We start from the raw sequence: 23,485 nt of genomic DNA, 5'->3' as shown, positions 1-23,485 counted from the left end.
AAAGGGAGGCTTCTGAGCCTCTTGAAGGAGGCTTCCAGGCCTCTTGAAAGGAGGCTTTGAGGCCTCTTGAAAGGAGCTCTGAGCTCTTGAAAGGGAGGCTTGGGCTCTCTTGAAAGGAGGCTTCTGAGGCCCCTCTTGAAAGGAGGCTTCCGAGCCTCTTGAAAGTGAGGCACTGAGCTCTCTTGAAAGGAGGCTGGGCCTGTGAAAGGAGGCTTCTGAGCTCTCTTGAGAGGAGGCTCTGACCTCTTGAAAGGAGGCTTGAGCCTCTGAAAGGAGGCTTCCGAGGCCTCTTGAAAGTGAGGCTTGAGCCTCTTGAAGGAGGCTTCCGAGCCTCTTGAAAGGGAGGCTTCCAGCCCTTAGGGAGGCCTTGTTCTTGGAAAGGAGGCTTCCGAGCTCTTGAAAGGAGGCTTCGGAGCTCTTGAAAGGAGGCCTGAGCCTCTTCGAAAGGAGGCTGGGCCTCTTGAAAGGAGAGCTCTGAGCCTCTTGAAAGGAGGCTTCCGAGCCTCTCTTGAAAGGAGGGCTTCTGAGCCTCTTGAAAGGAGGCACCTGAGCCTTCTTGAAAGGAGGCTTCCGAGGCCTCTTGAAAGGAGGCTTCCAGGCCTTCTTAGCAGAGGCTCGAGGCCTCTTGAAAGGAGAGCTTCGAGCCTCTCTGAAGGAGGCTTCCGAGCCTCTTGAAAAGTTCGGCCAAACGGCCATTCGTTTTTCGGAATTTATTCGACGTAAGGGTTATAAGGTTGAAAATCGAAAATGGTCGAAAGCCGAAAGGGACATACACACTTAAAATTCGACATTTCACGGCAAAAAAAAAACCATTTCAGCCAAATGGTCTATTCGGCCGAATTACATTTTTAGCTAAATAACATTCGGTCAGATTGACACTTTTCCTTTATAGACAGGCAGATCAATACCTGCTAACGTCCTTAAAATCAAGGAAGGAAGGGAAAGAATATTGATTCAACATCTACTAGTAAAGAAGCAGGGAACCCATATTATGTACGCGATCTATACCTTCGAAGATGTCTCGGGAAAGAAAATGTGTGTTAAATAATAGGGAGCTCTAAAATAAATCGCGTGAGGATCGCGTGAGCTATCTTCTTTCTGCACAAAACACTATCGAGTGCAAACGCAAATTCCACTGATTATATATGGTCGCCATCTTGAATTTCGGTAGGAGATTATTTATAACCTTTTATTGGAATACCATTGGACGTGCTAGTGCTATCCCATTTATATTCACCAGTTGATTGAAATTTTTTTTTTTTTTATCTATTGTATTTATTTGACAGGCTCAGGCGTGTATAACACTTAACGGAGCTGAGACTCTTTATGATATTTATAATCGATATCATCTTATTATCAACAGTTAGTAAGGGGAAAGGGACATAGACCAAAATACTCGTGGCGACTCAAGGTTAGATTGCGTAATTTGGTGATGGACGGGGTTGGGATTTAGGTTGGAGGTATTTCAGCAGCTCATCCGGGTATTTGACGTCATGTCTGGTTTGGCGTAGCGTCGTGCTCGGGTTTTGGTTCTTCAGGGAGCATCTTCTGGATGGCCAGAGCTTCATGGTACACGAAATAATAAGACAGAGACAAGAAAAAAACTGAGAAATAAAAATTGAAGCATTAGACTTTGATGTCAGACGAGCAAAGAAAGGCATAGATGGCCTGCATATAAACCACATCGCGATCTCCCAAAACACCTCTTAGTTCCCGGAAGGGTTGTTTCACCTCGGGCCACAAGGGTATCAATTAGTTCCTCTCTTGAGGCGCCGTTTTCGTGCAATACCAAACTACGTGATCGATGTCATCGTAACCGGCTCCACACCTACAAATATTGCTATCGACCAGGTTAATTCTATAGAGATGTGCGTTTAGTGAATAGTGATTGGACATAAGCCTCGACATCGTGCGAACGAAGCCTCGGCTTAAGTCCTCACCTCTGAGATTGTAAATTTACAGATGCATATTTTGACATCAACAGTAAGGCCGTTATTTGAATTTTGATCAAATTCGTTTAGTCCCAAATCTGTCCGTAATTTGCTTATAAAAATTCCTGATGGTTTACGGTGTGAAATGGTGTATTTTTTATAGTTGTGGTAACAATAAATGTATAACAAATGCAAATGGATTAACATTTGCTTTGTCATAAAAACCGGCCACATAGCAGAATTGAACAATTTGAAAGAATTGGGGATACCCTTCCATTGTTTACATTTCTCTATTTACCAAGCTGTCAGCTGTCATTGCTGCATCATCTTCATTGCATTGCCCATTTTGATCACCGGTCCCACAAGAAGAGAAATGAGCGGAAAGAAAAGCAAACACCATGCAAGCAGCTGCATCTTCTCGTCGATGCTTATGCTTCTCAGCTTCGAGAGCGTCCTGCTGCACCCATTTGGTGGCAAATCCACCGCCCAAATAATAACAACAACAACGCATACCTAACCTATACCAGTTGCAGTTCAATGTAAGCCGAGCGAGATTGATTGTGGTTTGTGCAATCCGGACGAAGACTTTTCCTTCATACAGAGCTTCGGTCGGATGACGTCGCCTGAATCAGAGAGGCACGGCTCCCCGACAACTCCGGCCGGGACGGGACCGGCCCAGCCAAACGAATAGTTTATTTATTTTTACAAATGATTCCGTTTCCACCGGCGGACAGAATGAAGAATGAGGTGGAAAATGGAAACTATACAATTTCCATACATACCAGCAGCGTTGCTGCCGTTGACGGTGGCGGTTGCAACAATTATTAGCCGGCGGCAGCAGCCAGCAACAATAATAACGCCGTCAGCCGCCAATGGCAATCGCAATAGACGGGTCGGGAGTCGAGATAAATAATTTCACTCCACAATGTGCTCCCCTTTTTCGGGTCACAAGTGATTAGCTCGGGCTGCTCGGTGCGCGGGGCAATCCCATCGTCAGCTAGGTGCCGGCGAGGTCGGGACAATTTCCGTTGTTGGGAAGAAAAGCGTAATTGCTACCTAGACGGTGTCATTGTGCATTGGACCCATCCATGTCGGTTGAGAACGATCTGCACTCGGGGGCAGCTACAGACATAAAGAAAAATTGCTTTTGTTTTCGTTGGGAAATTGGCGCAAGCGGATGTTCGCTTAGAAGCGTTGCACAATTGAGAGTAGAAGATCGTTTCGAAAGCCAGCGTGAGGTTTCCCTCTCCCTTTCAAGGTCATAGCGCTGTGCAATTTAAGAACCGCGTAGACAGACTATATTTTATAATGGAACGTGATTCTTTTGGCAAACGCGCTCGGAGCCAACTGCCTGCGATGTCTGAGAGATGGAAGGCACACACGGGCACACGAGCGCGATTGTATATTTGTGGACTGCAAACACGAACGGGTGTCGACGACAGTCTGAAAAGGGAACGTGCTCCCGCCTGGTCTGACGAAGAATGAGCCATAAAGCCCTATTGTTATGAGGCTCCGGTCGTCGCCGTACCGCCGCCGCCACCACAGAGAAGAACTCCTCGGTAGCACGAAACGGCCGATTGCCGACCAACCGCACTAAACAGCTACTTTTTGTTATTCAAACAACGCGCGCGCCTTTTGACTCGAGGAAAAATTCTTCACTTGTGCCATTTCCTTAGAGTTCATCGCTTTTGTTTGCCTTATCTCTAGTGACTGGAAAAGATTAGTGCTTTCTGTTGAAAACACGGAGCACAGGGAAGACGGAAAGAACTTTTGCCAAATTACTCATCATTCGCTGGAACACAATCGCGGTGTGGTTCAAGTTTGTTCCCAAGAGGTCGACTGGCGCCAAGAATTCTGTTCACTTAATTTTTATTTGCACAAGGAATCTGAGTGCGAAGTAAGTTTAACAACAGCCGCAAACTTGAGAATTCCGAAAATTTTAAATCATGGAATGTCAAGAGCGAAACCCAATGGCCACTTATCATCGGGAATCTGGCAGCATTCCAGTTTCTAGCATATTTCTGTCAATTGACCCGAGTGCACTTGGAATTATTGGTACCGATGAATATTTTCGAACCTGCTGCACCACGAACAGCCCGGCTCCCTTTGCTGCGTCCGGCATGCGGTGGGAACAAGTTGCTGCAGTTTGCATCATTGTTAGTGCGCTGAAAAAAAGGTCCCACTCTCATGCACCCATTAGCGGCTACAAATTATTCCAATCCACATGCCGCCCATACCCGATTGCTGCCTAAACGGCGCTCACCATCATCACACGCTTAAAATGACTTACATATTTTTGTGTTCCGTTCACACGAAACGGGCCTCTCCTGGAACAGCTCATATTATGAGTAACTACGATGTTACTCATTTTTGTGTACCCGATGGCCGATGATTTTCGGTGAGTTCATTTTACGAGAGAGCAGTCGGAAATCGAACCTAACCTCAATTGTATGTTTTCAAATTGTTTAAGTAAGCCAATCTTTTCCATATTTATTCGGAGGCTTCTCCAATCGTTTTGATCAACAAAACAAAGTGCGATGATTGTATTCGTAATTTTTTTGTTTCGCCATCAAAACAAAGGAAAACCTCCGAAAAAGTAGGATTTCTTGCTGCACATTCTGCACACGTTCGCCATCATAGCGACCCGAAGGACTTTTGACAGTTCGAGGCAAACTCACTTACACATATCATGCACATGTGAGACAGTACACAGCGACTGCTTATGTTTCACACAAAATTTTCACTCATAGTGAGAGTTGGCCAAGGCGTCGCCGGGATGTGTGAAAGCTATTCATGCGATGTGTACTTGACTTTAAGCGTGGCAGGTAATCAAGGTATGCTCTGCTCACTCACAGGAGGTGACGACGACGACGAACGGAGAACCACTCCACCAATAAGGAATTCTCGTCTTGTTCGGGTTCACTCTCAGTAGGTTGGCTGTGGCTTATTGAATAATAATAACAGCGTTACCAATGGCAACCTCTAACGTCGTCAGATGGCAGTCAGTGGCTGCTGCGATGACGGCGAGGGTGATCGATCTGCAGTGCGGCTACCTTGTTCGGGCGGCGGCGGCGGAGTGCCGATGCTGGTGACTTGGAAACACATTAACAGCTGCACTTTGTTTTTTTTTTATTTACGAGCCGGGGAAGGTAGCAGAATGCAACCATATGATCACTTCTGAGTTCGGACCGAGGTTAAATTGCAAACGATCGACAGCGGGGTGCTTACGGGCGATGATGATGATGATGATCAAATCAAGATCAATTTACATTGTTCATTAGCGGCACTTACTGCTGAGTGATATTCGATGCCTACCGTCGTCGTCGTTGAAAGAGATCTCTGAAATGGGAAATTTTCATATGATGTCATTTTGTGAGATAGACAACATATTTGGTAACAAACACATTCAACCGAATGGAGTAGAAGAACATATCAACAAAATTGCCCAACTGTGAATAGTGGACTAGTATCGCAGATTCAACTTGGCATTGGTTTTTAACTAGGATCAGCGATGGGGCCTGTAGTAAGATCCAATTCCATTGTCTTCATATTTTTCTGACTGTTCTTATCAAACGTTTTTGTTAGATTAACTGTCTATTCCAAAACATGTTGTAAAACCAATTTTGGAGTCATATTTTCCTCATTGGCACAAGCATCCCTTCGACATCACTAATATATATTAAATTGGAAGACATTCTGCGGGACCGCACCAAACGGCGTGTTAACTAGCCTATTATACTGCAGATGTATTGACATACCATCAATTTGTGGGCAATCTTGCCTGCATAGACATATTTGAATCTTCCAGGGGCATTACCCTTCCGTTCGGCAAGGTAAAACTTGAGTCCCGGGAATTGAAAATCAATTTTAATATTAATTTTATTGCCAATCAAAATACATAAATTGTATTTCGTCAGAGCTTGCTCGACCAGCATTCTTGCGCGATGTTTGGCAACCAGGTTCTGTTTCAGGGTCCTGTTGGGACGCTTACTGACATCATACGACTTGAAACCTCCGCGCCGACAGATTATTTGAACTGTGCTGTACGGCGCAGTGAACCTTTTCGCTAAATCACGCAAGGAAATCCCAAAATGGTTCCGAACTGCTCTGCAGACTTTCACTTGTAGTTTCTGGTTATATGTTACACTTCTACGATTGTTTTCTTCTACGCGATCCAGCAATAGTGTTTCCCGATAAGGTCAAACCCTAAGTTTTTACAGTCAATTTCGGTAATTTTAAATACTTTGAAATCATTCCTCCTGACCATATTGGATCTCCAACGTGAGTGTGCAAAATTTGTTCCCATCTCTCGCGTTCCATTTTCGATAACTTTTGAACGTGAGGATCAATACTGATGAAACTTTCACCATAAATTAAACAAACCTTCCGCAACGATGTGATGTTTAACTTCTCGGTACGGCCACGAGAGGCGCCGCAGTAATAGGAAAGAAACGAGCTTTAGCTCTCCCACGCAAACCAACACCATCAACAGAGCGGAAACCTTCACTTACCTATTGGTGGTGTTGGTTTGCGTGGGAGAGCTATCAGATTCGTCAAATCGTCGTTTGAATTTTTGTTTACAAAAGCAGATAAGTCGTTTTGAAAATTTTGTCTTGAATTGCAACGGTGTGTTCTTTCTTACTCAATATTGAAGGAATCGTCGAATTAGGACAATTTTTAAATTAATGTGAAACAATCGAACAAAGTATAGCTAGTATTTGCATCAAGCTAGAGAAAACATCGATCGAGTTACAGAACAGTAGCACTTTAGTTGTGACATTATGTAAAGGGAGGGTTTACTGAATTTCGGAAATTTAAGCCAATTGGACAAATTCTGCAAACTATGGTGAAAAAAACTGAACAAGGACAATTTACATTATTTATAACATTTCAAAAATATTTACCGAAAAAAATTGTGAGAAATTTTAATAAAAAATAAAATAGTAAGGTTAAAAGACTATTATTCTTCCATTTACTTCCACTATTCACTTTTATGTATCAACAAGCAGATACGTATTTCGTTTCCTACTTGGAAACTTCTTCAGTGTTTGTTATCGACTAACAAAGTGGATAACAAACACTGAAGAAGTTTCCAAGTAGGAAACGAAATACGTATCTGATTGTTGATACATAAAAGTGAAAAGTGGAAGTAAATGGAAGAATAATAGTCTTTTAACCTTGTAGCATTTCCCCTAAGACGCTCTAAAAATAATAAATCATAAAATAATAGATTTTTTTTCTAATATTTAAAAGTTTGGCTGATTTTATAAAAAAAATCATGAGAAATTTCAAAATCATTTTTGATAATCCTAATTCAAACACGTTTTAAAAGGAGTTTTTTATTTAAATTCTTTATTTCCGTGAATTTTGAAATGTTTTTAGTTTTTCACCTGCCATGCTATCGCCAGTGCTGAAACGAAGCAACTGGCAATTGGAGGGAGCTGAAATAGCGAACATCAATTCCAACCTAGGGATGTACGCTAGCAGAAAATACATTAAAGAATATACACCAAACCTACTTATATTTAAATACTTTCAGAAACATTAAAATTTGGATAGGATAGGATAAAAGAACAATAATTTACGATAGGGGGTCGTTATCTACGGTAGGAATTTTCCATCAACAAACTTTGGATGGATGAGCGAATATTCAGCAATATATGGTTGAAACGCGCTGCTCTCCGGAGATGATTTGCTGCAGTCAGACAGAAAAAAAAACAAACTTACACAAGGGGTCGTTAACATCGATCCAACGGAAACTTTTGAAGGCGAAGAATTTCCGCAATAAACTGTTCACAACAGATCTGTTTAGAAATAGAAGTTTTCTTCGCAAAACGCATGGCTCCCTCTGAGCAAGTTTGGGAAAAACTCAAATTATCAAATCTAATCCACGATTCAACTCAAGCGCGAGTCAAATTCAACCATACGCATGGCCAAGAAATCGTTCAAGATTCGATTCGCAGTTTGCATCATTGCATGATTTTTATGTGTTCTTCTTTTATGAATAATAAATAAATATGTAAACATAAAATACACTTCCATTGGGTTTTGACGCCTTCAAGGGCGAAATCATTTTTCCGCGAATGAGCAAAATGCTGCGATTATGTGTGTAAAAAAACTCAAGCGCGATGCTGTTCCAGCAGAATCGCAAGAAAGTTACCTCGCTCATGAGGCCTCGATGATTTACATTTGAACATGATTCTACCAACACTTCCTCTGAGAGCGACTGTTTTCGTACTGCAGCTGTTCAGGAGTTGGTCACCCTAGCAGCACACATGTTCCATATAGGTTGTTGCAACTCATATGTGACCGGATTCAGTCACAATCAAGTTGCGGTAACCATTTTTGTCTGACTTGTGCTGCTCGGGCAGTTGGTGGCAAAATGAGAAAACGGTGTTAACAAAAGTGGTGAGGAAGCGAGCCTCCCCTGACTTTGATGAGATTATTGGTGACGAGTAGCGTACTAACGATCCGGATTGACGTGCCCAGGAGGCCCAAGCTGATCTAGATATAGTGATATAGTGATATATAATGATTGGCTTACAGACTAGTGGTGTATTGTATGCTCGTCGAGACTCCGTAGTGGAATCGACGGGGTTTCAAACTCTGGACCTCAGTAAATCACATGATTAACTTGGTTCTGGTTCTTGAGATTGAGTCGTTCTAAGGTGCCGTGGATCATTTCACCTCTCGTAGTTACATGGTGCTGGAAGCTGCCCATTGGTTTTCCCAATCCTGGCCGACGATCTTCTTGATCCAGGCGTCAGCGAGAAGCACAGATGTCGTGAAACGTCGCACTTGGTGACTAGTCCCAGCCAAAATGTCTGCAGTAACGTTCCCTGGCACCCAACAGTGCCCCGGAGTCCAGGCAAAGGTTGTTGACTGTTGTACACAAGCGATAATGGTTTGAACCCATGGGTGTTTCGGGTGGTCGCTTTGCAGCGCAGCGATAGCACTGGCGGAATCAGTTTAGACTACGACCGGTTTGCCGAAGGTAATGGTGGTGACAATAACCAGAGCTGCAGTTTCCGCCAAAAAAGGCGCTGCACTGTTTGGGAAGACTGTCCGACACCGTTAGGTTGTTCCCTGTGACGCCTAGGCCGACCCCGATCTTCGTAGAGTATCCACGTTGTTCTCTCTTTTACAGTACCTCGCAATGGAGTAACTTATGTTAACTGCGGAGGAGTGTCAGCTCCTCGCTCCATGTCAGTGAACCCTAGCCATTGGTGGGAGACTGACGTTGGCTATCGTGTGCAGATTCCGCTCCCTTTGAACAAGGACAAGTAGAAGTCCGAGAGCTAAGCGGAGGTACTGGTCGAAGACTGGTGAGAGTATGCTGATTAATTCCCGACGTGCTAGACAAGTTAGCTCCAATCCGCACGACACTCTGCTGTCAAACAACGCTTCTCCGATACGATACCGAGTAGCTTGCGACCTACATAGAGTTTTAACTAAGAAAACCCTTGATCTGCAGCCACCTGTGGCCGCTCTGAAATGAGGGATAAAGGCGCATTGACGAAAACCATAACTTCCGTCAGCCTCAAGTTTTTCACGCAGGCCATGGATAACCACCCTCGAGATAGGCCGATAATCAGCGGTGTCGCAGGAGAAGATACTGCTTTAGGGATCGTAAATACAGTCGCCCCTCCACATCTCGATATTGAAGGGACCGAGCAAACCAACGACAGAGGGAGAGATATCGAGATATAGAACATCGAGATGTAGAGAATCGACTGTTGTACAGCTTTCCGAATCGATATGGATGGGGGAAGATATAGGCTTGCTGTTTGGCGTATTGACTGTCCTCAACAGTTCGACGGCACATTGGTCTTAGTTTTCTCGGGTGCTCAGAAGGCGCTCTGAGAGCTTTCTTTTTTGCTTTAACAGCACGACGCCCTTCGTCCACTCACCAAGTAAAGGCTTTTCGTTCTGGCCGAGAACAGGTCTGCATGATGGATAGGACAGTGGCTTCGAGGGTGATCTTGGAGAAGACGGGAAGCGTTAGCGGGATGCTATGCTCTAAAGCATGTCGGATGCTGTTAGTCGGTGGCATCATAATGCCATCGCGGCCTCTTGAAGGTGGTAGGGGAAGAGGCGTTGACAGTTACCTGGAATGAGAAATTGTCTCTCCTATATAGGTCGGAAGCAATCTTCCTCTCTACCATGGGGCCGGCTAATGGCCACGGTCACGTCATTGGCCATTAGAAAAGTTGGTTAACAATCGTTAAGGAGAACTTGTTCTGCCTCCTCGAAAACTTCGAGTAGGGAACACTACGGGGTTCCGACCTTGTAACTCCCCAAGTCGGGTGATAGGCGTTCGTATCTCCAAACAGAAGGAGGGGAGCATGGGTCTCACTGATGATGTCACTCATCATTTTTCAAGTTGGTAATAGTTCCACTGAGATAGATATTCGCTATGCTAATAGGAATGCTACCTCAGAGATGGACTCCAACGACTGGAAGGTCTTCGCTTAGCTGAAGAAAGTCAAAGGGGATCTCCCAGAAAATCTGGAAGTGTACCTATCTTCCAAACCCACTCATATATACTTGCCTCCAAGTGTACGATTCATGGAGGCTGCTGACATGCGATTGAAGGGCTATAATCCAGGGCGATTTATTGTTTAACAACAGTTCCGGGCTGTGCAGGTTGTTCTAAAAGCCGTTGATATTCCACTGACGACAAAGTTTGACCTCCAGTGGAAAAACGTTGGAAACTGTTTCAAAGGTCCACAATATTTTCGTTGGATGAAAATCATTACACGACTTTAATATGTAACTTTAAAAATGTCATAGAAAATTACTAACTTCAAAAATATGTCTATATAAAAAAAATCTAAAGTTTCTGATCTGATTTTGAAAATGAAACAGTTAAAGAACTCATTAACAAATTACACTTATTTCGGCAAAAAGTAAGAAGTAATCAAAATTTCTAAAAAAAAATCGGTCAAAAATGGCAAATGGCAATGTAGACAATACAAAATCATCAACAAAAATTAAAAATATGTAAATTTAAACAAAATGTTAAAAGTTTAGAAAATAATAATCATTCATTTTATTAAACTTTAAAAAAGTATTATTTTTTCATTTTTCAAAAATAATACGATTGATAATGTATCAAAAAGTTTCTTTTTTTATTCTTAGTTTACCTTGGCTTCGATTTTTTTGATGAGGTATTTGCTCGGAAAGCTATTTTTTTGATAATGCACGAAAAAAATCGCAGCTTATCGATGAACGTATGCCTACTTGTACTTGATGAACGACCACAATTATTCACGTTTTTCTTCCAATAAATTTCGTAGTCAACAATATGCAAACCGTCGAACACGCGCGTTGTGCAGTGTGTCGCATGACGAACGGCTCCAAACGGCATCAAAAGGCAAAAGCTTCACATGACCACAAAGAATGTTAGAGAATAATGCACACGTCAATAGTTTTCAATATGAAATTGATAGATTTTGATCTTTCCAATGAAAAAATCTTTAAAAAAAATGACAGGAATGATCGAAAGCAAAGACTTAGTTCTACATCAAAAAGAGTCAAGTTGGTCAATTCTATCAGAATATACGGGGAAGGGCCGTTTGGCCGTCATTCTGTCAAAAGCTATTTCAGCGAAGGCCTCTAGGAAATTGTTTCGCAGAACAAACCATTTGGCCGAACGGGTCATACGGCTGAAATTGTCGTTTGGCCGAAAATGACGTTTGGTCAAACAGGTCATATAATTGAAAATGTCGATTGGCTGAAAAAATTGTTTGGCAGAGTAGAGCATTTGACCGACGATGCGGTTTGGTCGAAACGGTAGTTTGACAGAAGGGCCATTTGGCCGAAAATGTCAGTGAACGAGTCGTACAGGCTAACAGGTCATATGGCCGAAAATGTCGTTTAGCCGAACAGATAGTTTCTTGAAAATGTGGTTTGACCTAATAGACTATTTGGTCAAAAATGCTAGCCCCAAGTGTTCGTTTGGCAGAAAGGCTCATCTTAGTTTTCACTTATCGCTCCTCATTTCTCACTTCTTAATGCAAAAAGAGAGAACTGCGAAGTGAGAAATGAGAGACTCCTAACTCTAACTTTGGTGAAAAATTGTCAGTTGTCAAAGTCAAATTGTGAAAAAAATATCAGACACTTTTGCATCTTGGTCAAATATGACTAAGTTCCTTTTACATTAGTAGAGACATCATTTAGAATAGTTATATTCTCCACTTGTTTTAAGTTGTAGATATGAAAATGTGTTAGTAGAGCTTTTTTGACCCTCGAGCTACATTTCTTACATCCTTATTATTATTTCTGTGGCTTCCTGATGCCTTAGAAAGAAGGAACGATTGAATTGAGGTATGTTTAACAGAACATGTGTAATGAATGGCTATTTGATCACATGAAAAATATCACTGTCCGGACCAGGGAAACATCTACCGGATACAGAAATTGATTTTGTACCACAGTGCCATTGTATATGTAGTGAATCGTTATTTAAAATATGGCTTATATTTACCATCTCTGCATAATCAGAATGCATTCGAATGATTCAAATATTGTTGATTCAAACCTTCTGAAGTGGGGCGAAATATCAAAATTTTGAGCATTTTTTATCGATTAAATTAATTTTAGACAAAATTTAAATACATCATGAGCATCTGATATTTCATGCAGGTGAAGGACTTTTCAATAGCTTCCTTTTATAAGATACGCGGGATGGACCTCTGGAGATGGCGGCGGGACCGCTGCAGTGTCGTTTTGAGAATTGTCCGGTATTGGGAGGTGTCCGGCGCTGGGGGATCTCTCCCTACTGCGAAGTAAGAAATAAGACATTTTGTTTTTTACTTATCGTTTCTCATTTGTCATTTTTTATTTCTCATTTCTTACTTTTTACTGTAGAAGGTGAGAAGTGCGAAGTGAGAAGTTAGAAATGAAATATGGAAATTTTTGAGCGAGAACTAAGACATTTCACTTCTCACTCATTATTTTTCGCTTCTTATTTCGCACTGCTCACGTTCTCACAGTGAAAAGAGTGGAATGTGACATGAAGAGTGAGAGGAGAGAAGTGAGACGTCTTACTCCTCATTTCAAATTTCTCATTTCACAATTTTAATTTCACACTTCTCACCTTTCATTTATAAAATGTGAAAAAAATCACCTTTCATAGTAAGAAGTGAGGGATGAGAAATGATGGGTGAGGAGTGAACGACTTATCTGCTTTTGTAAACATAGATTCAAACGTCGATTTGTCGAATCTGAGAGCACTCCCACGCAAACCAACACAATCAACAGGTAGCCGAAGCCTTCACCTATGGATTGATGATGTTGATTTGTGTGGGAGTGCTCTCAGATTCGACAAATCGCCGTTTGGATCTTTGTTTACAAAAGCAGATAAGTCGTTTTGAAAATATGGTATTGATTTTTTACTTCGCATTTCTCATTTCTCACAGTGTAAAGTGAAAGATTAGGAGTTATAAGTGAGAAAAGAGAAGTGGGAAATGAGAAGTGAGAAAACGACTAGGATTCTCGTTTCTCACTTCGCTCTTCAAACCATTTTCGGCCATATGACCTTTTCTTCCAAACCAATTCGGTCAAATGACCCATTCTTTCAATTGACCATTTCAGCCAAACGACTTTTTCGGCCAAATGGCCAGTTTGGCCATATGTCCCTTTCGGCCATATGTCGCTTTCGATCAAACCGGCTTTCAATTCGGCCAAATGAAATTCGGCTAGAAAAGGCTTTTGGCCGAATGAGTTCATTGAATTGATTGATTGATGATCAATGTTCAAACAAAAACCATGTTTGTTCGTGCATGCGATGTGTGAAGCTTCCTGATGCAGCTCAGTGAAATTTTCAGAGTAATTTATTTTCTCAAATGTTCAATCGTACTTTCATCATTATTCACTGAACTCACAGCTCTGATGATCGGAATGAAAAAGGGACACTGCCCAAATAGCAGTTTTCGCTAATATTAGTAATGTATAATTATAGAAATGGATTTTCTCGAGTTCGTAGCGAAGACTGAAACTTTTCAACGATTTGCTTCCGTTCCAATCCCTAGTGTTTCGTATTATTCATCTTTTCTATGTTCTATCATGCTTTTTTGGCAATTACTTATCCAATGATCTAATGTCTTGTTTTGACTATGTTATATGGATCGTGCTCGATTTGGCCCCTCATCTAGGATTCGTAGATGAGACGAAGCCACCGTGACTGTATTTCCACATAAATCATCTTGTGTCATACCAGTCATCATATTTTCCACGTCTCAGAAAAAAAATGTTTCGGCAGCAGAAAAAACGACCGACGTATAGATATTTCTTTTTTCTTTTTTGTGCGACAACTCACTTCACATCGATGGCGAAAAAGTTCAGCGCTCTCGTCGCAGTTCAACAATCGAATTGAAGACTAGACAATTTTGTTTGCGCATTTTCAATCTACATAGATCACAATCAATCTCAATTGAAAAGCACCCAACACTCCCACCCGAATTGAATATGGTGGCTTTCAAATAAATTCTCTTTGCTTTAATTTGATAGTAAGGAAATGTTTTTATTGGAAATCATAATCTATAGAACTAAATAAAAAAAGAAATCATTTTAATCTTGTTGTAGTTCCAAAGAACTACTCGAGAAAACATTATTAAGGAGGTAGAATTAAAATAATGGGGAATATATATATTTTTTTAGCCACAAACGTAATTAATCTAAACTCTATACTTTTCAAATTTTATTCTTCGTAGCTGCAGACTTTTTTTTCAGCATAGAAATTGATAATCCGATACACATTTAAAGTCGATCCATTTTGCATGGGATCGCAACGTATATAACCCGAAAGGCCGAAAATTGACATCTTTTGAGAATTTGAGATGGTGTCAATTGATTGGTGTCGCTGTGTTTTATTTCTTTGCCGATCCCCGGATGTCGTCATCTAATTGAAATGTTTTCGGCAGATGTGTCGCGGTGCTATGTGGCATATGCCTCATATGTGCCACCCAATTGCGAAAACACAGTGGGTCAAATGGTTTGCATGCGTTTACGTACAAATGGTCAAATTGACTTATATTTTCGCTCGATATCATTCCAACTACGGGTAAGTTGGTACGTGACGCTCGTGTGGTTGCCTTTCCGTGGAAGTAATCCACTGCCACGAATTTTAAATGCCACTAATTGGCCCACCAGTATGCGACAAAAGAGGATGCAACGTGCACTGGGTGGTCCAGTTCGTCATGAGGTTCAACGAATTTAATACTTTTTCGAGAATCCATTCGATAACGTCGCAACTTTCACCCTGGTGGCTTTAAACATATTTTTTTCCGTTCTGCAAACAACCTGTTTGCCACATTTTTCTCACGCCCAGTTGAGCAAACATGCCGAAACGCAAAAGCCGCATACTTGGCTAGTCGAGCGGATACCGCTCGGAATATAGCACTTCAGCACGCAGAGATTGATTTGGCGTAAACGCAAATCGGAATGTCATTTGTGGCTTTGCGAGCACTGCGAGGGAAAAAAATTGTAAACGATGGAATGATTGATTAGATGGTGTACATTCGACGACAAGTCAAACGAGATCAAAGCCATTCGCTCGCATATTATAGCTGTATTGTGGTTCTCACATGTTCACATATCGAAGTGTGGGCAGGGTTACAACTTTGCAATCAATCGAATAATGGGCTTTTTCCCTTGTCGATTTTATCTAACGACGCAGATGTTCGGTACGGAAATCTATAATTAAATTTCTAAATTTTGTTATAAACGGGATGACCCCAGTCATGGGATCGTGTGCCACTGACGTTGATTGGACCGTACGAATATCTAACCGGAACGTGGAAAGTGGCGAAACCCACTTGACGCTGGATGGTACGCTCGAGCGTGTGCCTATCGACCTGTAATAGTGATGCCATTCACCAATCGATTGAGAATCGGTAACCGGGGAGGTCTGGCATGGATTAGATATTCATATTCATACTCATACTTTCCCATATTCGGAATGGGTCGAGGAGTTAGAAAAGCAAACAAAGCCATCAATTGGGGATGAGCTGAAAAAATGGTAAAAAACTATAAACAAGACCACTTCAACTACTTAATTTCTGTTTCTGAATGCATGATATATGGGTTTGTTTGTGAAATTTCGCCGAAATCAGGAGTGATGTCAAGTTGTCTCTAGTGTTCGAATATGGCATGCGGCAAATTAAATAATAATCAATTTGACAGTAATGCTGATGACTGACGGACTAAATCTGCCAACCGTCAGCGGAAGAACAGGTTTTGCGTCAAGCAGATATTTATGTGATTATGAAAAAGTGTCGTTTATTGGCGTGCAACGACAAAGTCGCAGTTTATTATTTTTTGGCGTGGCAATGGAGTGTTTCAAGGCCGATTGGCAGATAACGTTCGCAAATGTTTCGATAAATGAGTGTGACGTGAAATCGAGGAAGTTTCCGACATAGGACTACTCGAAAAACTGTGACTTTGAAACACATGAAGCATGAACATTATTTTTATGAGCGCTCGCTTTGTTAACTACATCACCTAGGCAGAAATTTCATAAATATTCTATCGTTAATAGAAAGATTGATTGTCCCCAGTGATTCAGCAATCCAAAACATTAAACTCTGTACCACAACTGACTTCAACGTTATTTTCATTCATCTTATACTTTATGTTATTTGAATATTTTCAATCGAAATCGTAACAACATTTATCAGGATTTGTCATCAAAGCTTCGATGGATGTTTCCTGATTTCTCCACATCAATCGGACTCTAACAGATGTAAGGTACACTGGGGGAAGTGGAAAAGGAAAAATCGATAGTGTATGTTTGAATTAGTGTTAAATCAGTTTTAACGATCTAAATGGGTTCAATCAAAATGGGCTATCAAAAACAGTCAATTTGGCACCAACTGTGCGGTAATTCATTTCATTTTGGTCGCTTGAAATTTGTGGAAAGAGATTTAAAAATAAGAAGTTGTTTTTCCACTTAACCCAGTGGGATGGGGTAAGTGGAAAACCTATTTTACCTTGATCTCAATTGTGATGAGTAGTTACATATAACTAAAATCAATACAATAATTGCTCTGAGTATCTTTTGTGGAATGATTTCATTACCTTAACGGAATAGATCCTCAAGGAATTCTAGTAATAGCTAGGGGAGGGCTGGTTTTGCCTTCTCGAATACTAAGTGTACGTAAAATCTATATGTTCGTCCCAAAGATGAACTTTTTAAAGGAAAAATGGGACTTCAGGGTTATAAACTAATCAACTTAGTTTAATTAATTGAGATGATGTCTGTATGTGCGTATTTGTAATGTATGTGTGTGCGCAAAGTACGTACAAAATTACAAGCACTTGTCCTCAACCAATTTGTTCGCAAAAAAATTGCATTCAACGGCGATACTTGTTATGAATAAAAATTAATGTGAATTATAGAATATATTTACCTATCAGTGCTATTTTAACTTTTTTATACATTTTTTTCATGTGTAAAACATGTGAAAGGCATCAATACCGATAGGTGGATTAATCAGGCATTTTCTCATTTATATTAGTCCAATCACCACTGGAATCACAATGATAACAAAGAAGGAACATATTAAGATTCACAGCTATCAAAATAAACCCTGGATGAAAGAAAAACATTACGTAATTAGAGCATTATCCACTTCCCCCGCAGTGTTTGATACCAGGGGTAAGTGTAAAATCTTTGAATTATTTGCTTTCATGGTACAAACCACTACAAATTGAATGGGATTAGTTTAATTGTATTGTAATAGTAACCTGTGATATTAATTCACTTGAAGAAGGGACAATTGGTGCAAATAAGAATTGATTTTATGAATGCAAAAATCAACTTTTCGCGAAACCTAAAATTACAGTTCAAGCGTTAACCGTGTTAGTGTGTGTATTATACTAATTTCACCATAGTATTAGTGTGAGCATCAAAGTATATTCTTGCATAATGTTATGATGTGGTAAAAACTGTAATGTATGTAAAATTCCAATTTTTTGAGTCGATTTTTACACTTACCCCCTTTTTCCACTTCCCCCAGTGTACCTTACATAATTTACAAAGTAGCAACAAACCCATTCGTCAATGTAAGCCAGCGCAGTCGCTGCAACCCCTCCTCCATCGTCCAAAATCATTCTTTTACTGAAAACAGAGATTGACGGATTCCGATAGTGGCCTCTATCCAGCGGACGCTTGTAACGCCTTATTCCAGCAACCCTCGCGCCCAGTGCATCAGCAGAATTGAGTGATTAAAATCTTTCGAATTAAATGGCTTTCATTTGTGTTTGCTTCGTTTTTCATCTTTGATGGTAGCTGGCCGTTGTCAGGCATTGTTCCAATCACACCAAACAGATGCTTCATACTGTCCGAGAAGACAACATCCGTCTATCATAAAGAGAACTATCTTAGTCACGCAATGTTCCAAGTGGTGAATCCGAGTTGTGTAAGCGGCGACGTTTATTGCGGAGAATATTTGTGATATTTCTGATTATGTACATCGTAATTTTCGTTCTGATGGCATTATAATAAAAACAAACAGTCCGGTTGTCGTGTTTCCATAAGCCCACGCGAGAAAAAGCCTCCACCAGACAGAGAAAGGCATCCACTCAGCGAACTATCATAACATGTATAATTTTCTTAATTGATTTCAATTAATAAATTGGATTCCGCCCTCGAGCAGCGGACTGCAGCTACAATGGCGTGGAAGCCCATCGATGAGACCGGGAAAAGCAAAAGCGAAACGAACTCCGACCGAATATGTGAGATTGCCAATCAAGCAAAAATCAATCAATAAAGTGTCTTTAGTGGTGCTCAAGTTTTAGGATGTGTGAAGTGAAATCGTGCAATCATGTCGGTGGTGCAATCACAACTTCCGGACGGGTTCGCGACCATTCGAACCCGCGGAGCCAGAAGCAAAAACCGCACCGAGCAACAGCCCGGTGTACGAACACTCAAATCGGCCGGTTCCGGCCCGCTGTTTGAAAATAACAACGACCTCTACTACAAAAGTGCCTCAACGAGTCTGATTAATGTGCCACCGCCGGTACCTCCTCGGACCTCTTCGGAGCTTACTATAAATAGCACCTCCAAAGATGACCACTCAGTGGCCACCGTTCGTTCCTTGCGGGACGACGACGACATCTACTATACCTCTACGCTTACCTACGAAACCTTCAAACCGCTCCAAAGCCCCACACTTGCCTTAAAAAGTGATTCGTCCAACTACATCACCCTCACCCAATCCACGGACTACATCGACAGCCTAAACTATGACTTTTCGCTACCTCCGTTGAAGAGTCCGCAGTACATCAACGAACTCAATCTTATGCGATCGCGAGCCACGGAAATGGGAGTTGCCGCGATCTACACCCGTTCCGAAAGCCCTCCCTACAACAAAATCCGAGCAAGTTACCGATCGACAACTCCAGAATCTTTGGACAATGGTTCATCCAATTCGTCCACCTACTCCCATCCAACGCACCCCAATGGGAAATCCAGCGGGTTCGGCTACGCAATCCAAGACACGGATCTGATCACGACGAAACCTCCGCTGAACACCAAATCGCTCACCCTTCAGTATCGCAAGTCCTTCAACCACTCCAACTCCCGAACGGAGATCATCTACGAGGAGCCAAAACGGGTACTGCTTCAGAATAGGAGCCACTCGAGCGACACCGACTCCGGCTACGATGGTAACTACATGAAAATCCACAAAAACGCAAGCGCCGAACTGCTGAGCCTGGACATCAGCACAAACTACGTCGCGAACCGACCGAACGGGTACATCCGGCGGTATGCCACGTTGGGACATCCCTCGTCGGCCCGGATGATGAACGGTGGTGGTGTGGGTTCGGATGATTATTACCATTTCAGCGGTGGTGGTGGTGGTGGTGGTGCCGGAGGTGGTGCGGAGAGTAAATCTACGAATTCGCTGAATGAGCGCGAGTTGGGGAAGGTGAATTTGTTGGAGTACAAAATCGGCTGTCAGTCGTCGCTGCGCAGCAAGCCGATAATTCCGTGGTACGAGCTGGCGATCAAACGGGATCACCGGCAGAGTTGCCCCGTGGTTAGCGGTGAGGTGAGTACCTAGGCACTGATAATCGATTTTAAAAATAAATTATTCATGTATTATTATGCAAATTATTATAATTATTATATAATTATTGTGTTTGTAAAGCTTCGTAAATAGTAATAGGCCTTTTCATGTGACACTGCCGAGACTGAACTTGTTTACAACCGCTGAACGACCGTGCAAGTCCGAAGCTGTCACTTTCATAGAAGAGCTGTCAATTGACGATAAAATTAGCTGTTTTTAAACGTCTCGTGAAAAGGTGATACGATAAAAGGAATACGCGATTGGGTGTCGTGATTTGACATCTCGGAGAGACTCGTTGCATGGTTTTCATCAAACCTGTCTGACAGAATATTGCGAGTTAAGTACGGAGCTGATATTTCCTCACCAGCGTTCACCAGTTCGTCGGGTGTCCCACAATGAAGCAATTCGGTACCGTTGCTGTTTGTCATGTTTTTGAACGATGAGATGACTTCTCTTGAACATGGTAGTGCCCATTACATTGATGACTGCTTCCATCTGCAAACGCTGATGTTGTTTGCTTCCTTGTGTCAAGAAAATAGGCTTGTGATCAGTGTTTCCAAATGTGCAGTGATGATTTTCCATCGCTCTAAGGATCCGATAATATTTGACAACTACATAGATAACTGCTGCCTCAAGAGAGTGGATCACATAACAGATCTTGGCATTGTGTTGGACCCAAAGCTTAGCTTTTACTCCCGTTATGCGTCGATTATTTCCAAAACTAAGCAGATCATCCCAGTCCATGTTCGTTTCCCAAATTTTTCAGACGAATACTTTCGCCTGGATGACTACTGGACCAAGAATGCTCAATGGGTCGAATAGCTTTGACATCTCGGACACAACGATCCGCTTGGTATTTGGAAGATCCATGGAGAATTTGAGAACTTTGAATCAAAAAGTGTGTGACTCAGTACGCCGCAGTAATCCGAATGTGCTGACAGAGCCCTGGATGTCGTCGACTTCCACTGTCGACCGTTTGTCTTGTAAATCATCCGTAATATGGGGTAGTACTGCACTTTAGTTGACGGACCACTTATTGAGTTCAAACCCTGCGAAACCATGAATGTTCTGCATCTTCAACTATTTCAAAACCGCTGAGTTATTATTACTATTTACTCACACAAAGACTGGAGTAGCCTCTCCAGTACTCACCATCGTATAGCCTCTGGTTCAGTCACAAGATCGCTCTTGACATGTCACATTCGAGCATCACATTTGTAAGCGTTTAAGAACAAAACATATTTTTTCACGCGAAAAAGGCAATGAAAATAATTCTACAATAGATATAATCATCTGTTTTGAAAGCACTCTTTGCCCTGTAAAAGTCAAAGAAGTTCCTTCTTCAATAAGTTTCCAGAAATGATTCCTTTTTCAGTTAATGCACTTGTTCGGTTTAAAGCAAGAGAAGGTATATTTGCTTCTTTCAAAGAATGCATTTCCCCAGCAGAAGACAAGAGAGGATATGATTCCATTTTTCAATTTGGACATTTACTCGGTTTGAGGCAAAGAAGACATGATCCCTTTTTTGAAAGGATGCATTTGCCCGGTAGACAACAAGAGACTTGGTTTAAGGGAAGGGGAGATATGATCCTTTCTTTGAAAGGATACATTTACTCGGCAGAAGGCAAAAAGGGATATGATTCCTTCTTTTAATTCATGCGTTTGGTCAGTTTTAGGCAAGGGAAAATATGATTTCTTCTTTCAAATGATGAATTTGCCTGGCAGCAAGAAAGGTATGGATATGAATCCCTCTTTCAAGTAAGACATTTTTTCGGAAATATATGATCCCTTCTTTGAAGAATGCATTTCTCCGGCAGGGAGCAAGAACGGATATGATTCCTTCCTTCAGTACATACATTTGCTGGGTTTGAGGAAAGAGCAGATTTGATCTTTTATTTTCAAGTCAGACGTTTGCTCGGTTTGAGGCAAGGGGATATGATCTATTTGCCCGGCAGAAGAAAAGAGAGGGGATATGATTCGTTCTTTCAAATTGGGCATTTGCTCGATTTAAGGAAAGGTCAAATATGATCCCTTCTCTAAAAGGTTGCATTTGTACGGCAGAAGGCAAGAAGGAATATGATTCGTTCATTAATTTTTGGGCATTTACTCGATTTAAAGCCAAAAAAGATATGATCCTTTCTTTAAAAGTATGAATTTATTCGGCAGAAGGCAGGAGGGGATATGATTCCTTATTTCATTATGGGCATTTGCTCGATTTAAGGCAAGTTAAGATATTTTCCTTTTTTTAAATGGTTCATTTTGGTGTCAGCAGGAAAGGTGAGGATATAAATCCCCCTTTTAAGTAAGACATTTGTTCGGAAAGATATATCCTGCTTTGAAAGGACGCATTTGCCCGGAAGAAAGCAAGAGAGGATATGATTCCTTCTTTCAATATAGGCATGCTCTCTTTTTCAAGTCAGATATTTGTTCGGTTTAAGACAAGGGAGTATTTGATCTTTTTGCCTTTCTCCTACAACTAAGTTGTACCGAAAGGCTATCATTTCACTCCTTAAACGAACTTTTGATAGAAGTCCCGGAGACCCATAGTGTTATATACCATTCGACTCAGCTCGATGAGCTGAACAAATGTCTGTCTGTCCGTGTGTGCGTATGTGTGTGTGTATGTGTGTGCGTGTGTGTGCACAAAATGCCATAAAAAACATTAACCAAATTTTCACATAGAAACTCTTAACCGATTTTCTTGCAACAAGTTGCATCCGACAGAGACTAAAACGCTGTTGATCACTATTGAATTTCATAATAATTGCAAATTGCAAAAAATAGATAATATTAAAATAGTGAGAGACATAGTCACATAGAACAATAATGTGTTATGAAAAATGCCTTGCATCTATGAATATTTTATCCGTGGCTTCCCATTAAGAGTTTCATCGTACTATAAAGATGCTCGTGTTGCACGCATTTAGGCGTAAGTATGCTCTTCGTTCAGTTTCATAGTACTATGAAATTGTCCGAAAGTCAAAATTCGAACATAGGAAATTCGAGAAACTTTTGGCAGCGCCATCTGTCATCTACTAGTGTAAATTTTCTATCATAACATTAGACGGTGTAACTGTTTTGCCTTTCTTGTACATCATCGAGGTGTAAGCGTAAAGGCTACATTTATTACCTTTTTGCGGGAGAAAGGCGCCATCACCGCTAGGTGGATTAATCTGTTTTTTTTTTTTAAAGAATCTATTTGGCCGGGCGAAAACAATAGAGAGGATATGATTCCTTCTTTCAATTCGGATATTTACTTGATTAACTAAAGCGCAGATATGATCACTTTCGTCAAAATAATACAATTACCCGGCAGAATGATTTCTGCATGTTGGACTGTTTAAGAAGAGCACGACAATAAGATACTTATTTAAAAATAATTTTCACGAGGGTAGGAATCCTTTTCCTAATAAAAGTGAAAAACGAACAAGTTTTCTTGCATACTCTTTAACGCCACAAAATTCACCGTGGTTGATA

The 23,485-nt window shown here is 41.3% G+C and overlaps 1 protein-coding gene across 9 annotated transcripts in view; it reads left to right on the top strand.

Annotated features, from left to right (window-relative positions):
- LOC134213704 (protein sickie) overlaps window positions 1–23,485 on the top strand; it is a 241,842-nt gene that overhangs the window by 138,513 nt on the left and 79,844 nt on the right. For 2 of the 9 annotated variants that reach the window (XM_062692998.1, XM_062693000.1), the window contains exon 2: window positions 18,593–19,990. The exons of 6 other annotated variants lie outside the window; for them this stretch is intronic. In XM_062692998.1, coding sequence (XP_062548982.1) covers window positions 18,761–19,990 — 1,230 coding nt within the window. In that variant the 5' untranslated portion in view covers window positions 18,593–18,760. Of the gene's footprint in view, window positions 1–18,589; window positions 19,991–23,485 lie in introns of all 9 variants that reach the window. One more of the 9 variants, XM_062692999.1, reaches the window with a different exon arrangement.

This window comes from Armigeres subalbatus, chromosome 2 (genome assembly GCF_024139115.2).
Source record: "Armigeres subalbatus isolate Guangzhou_Male chromosome 2, GZ_Asu_2, whole genome shotgun sequence".
Taxonomy (NCBI): domain Eukaryota; kingdom Metazoa; phylum Arthropoda; class Insecta; order Diptera; family Culicidae; genus Armigeres; species Armigeres subalbatus.
Note: the sequence above shows the minus strand (reverse complement) of the source record. Positions and strands in the feature narration are given on the sequence as shown.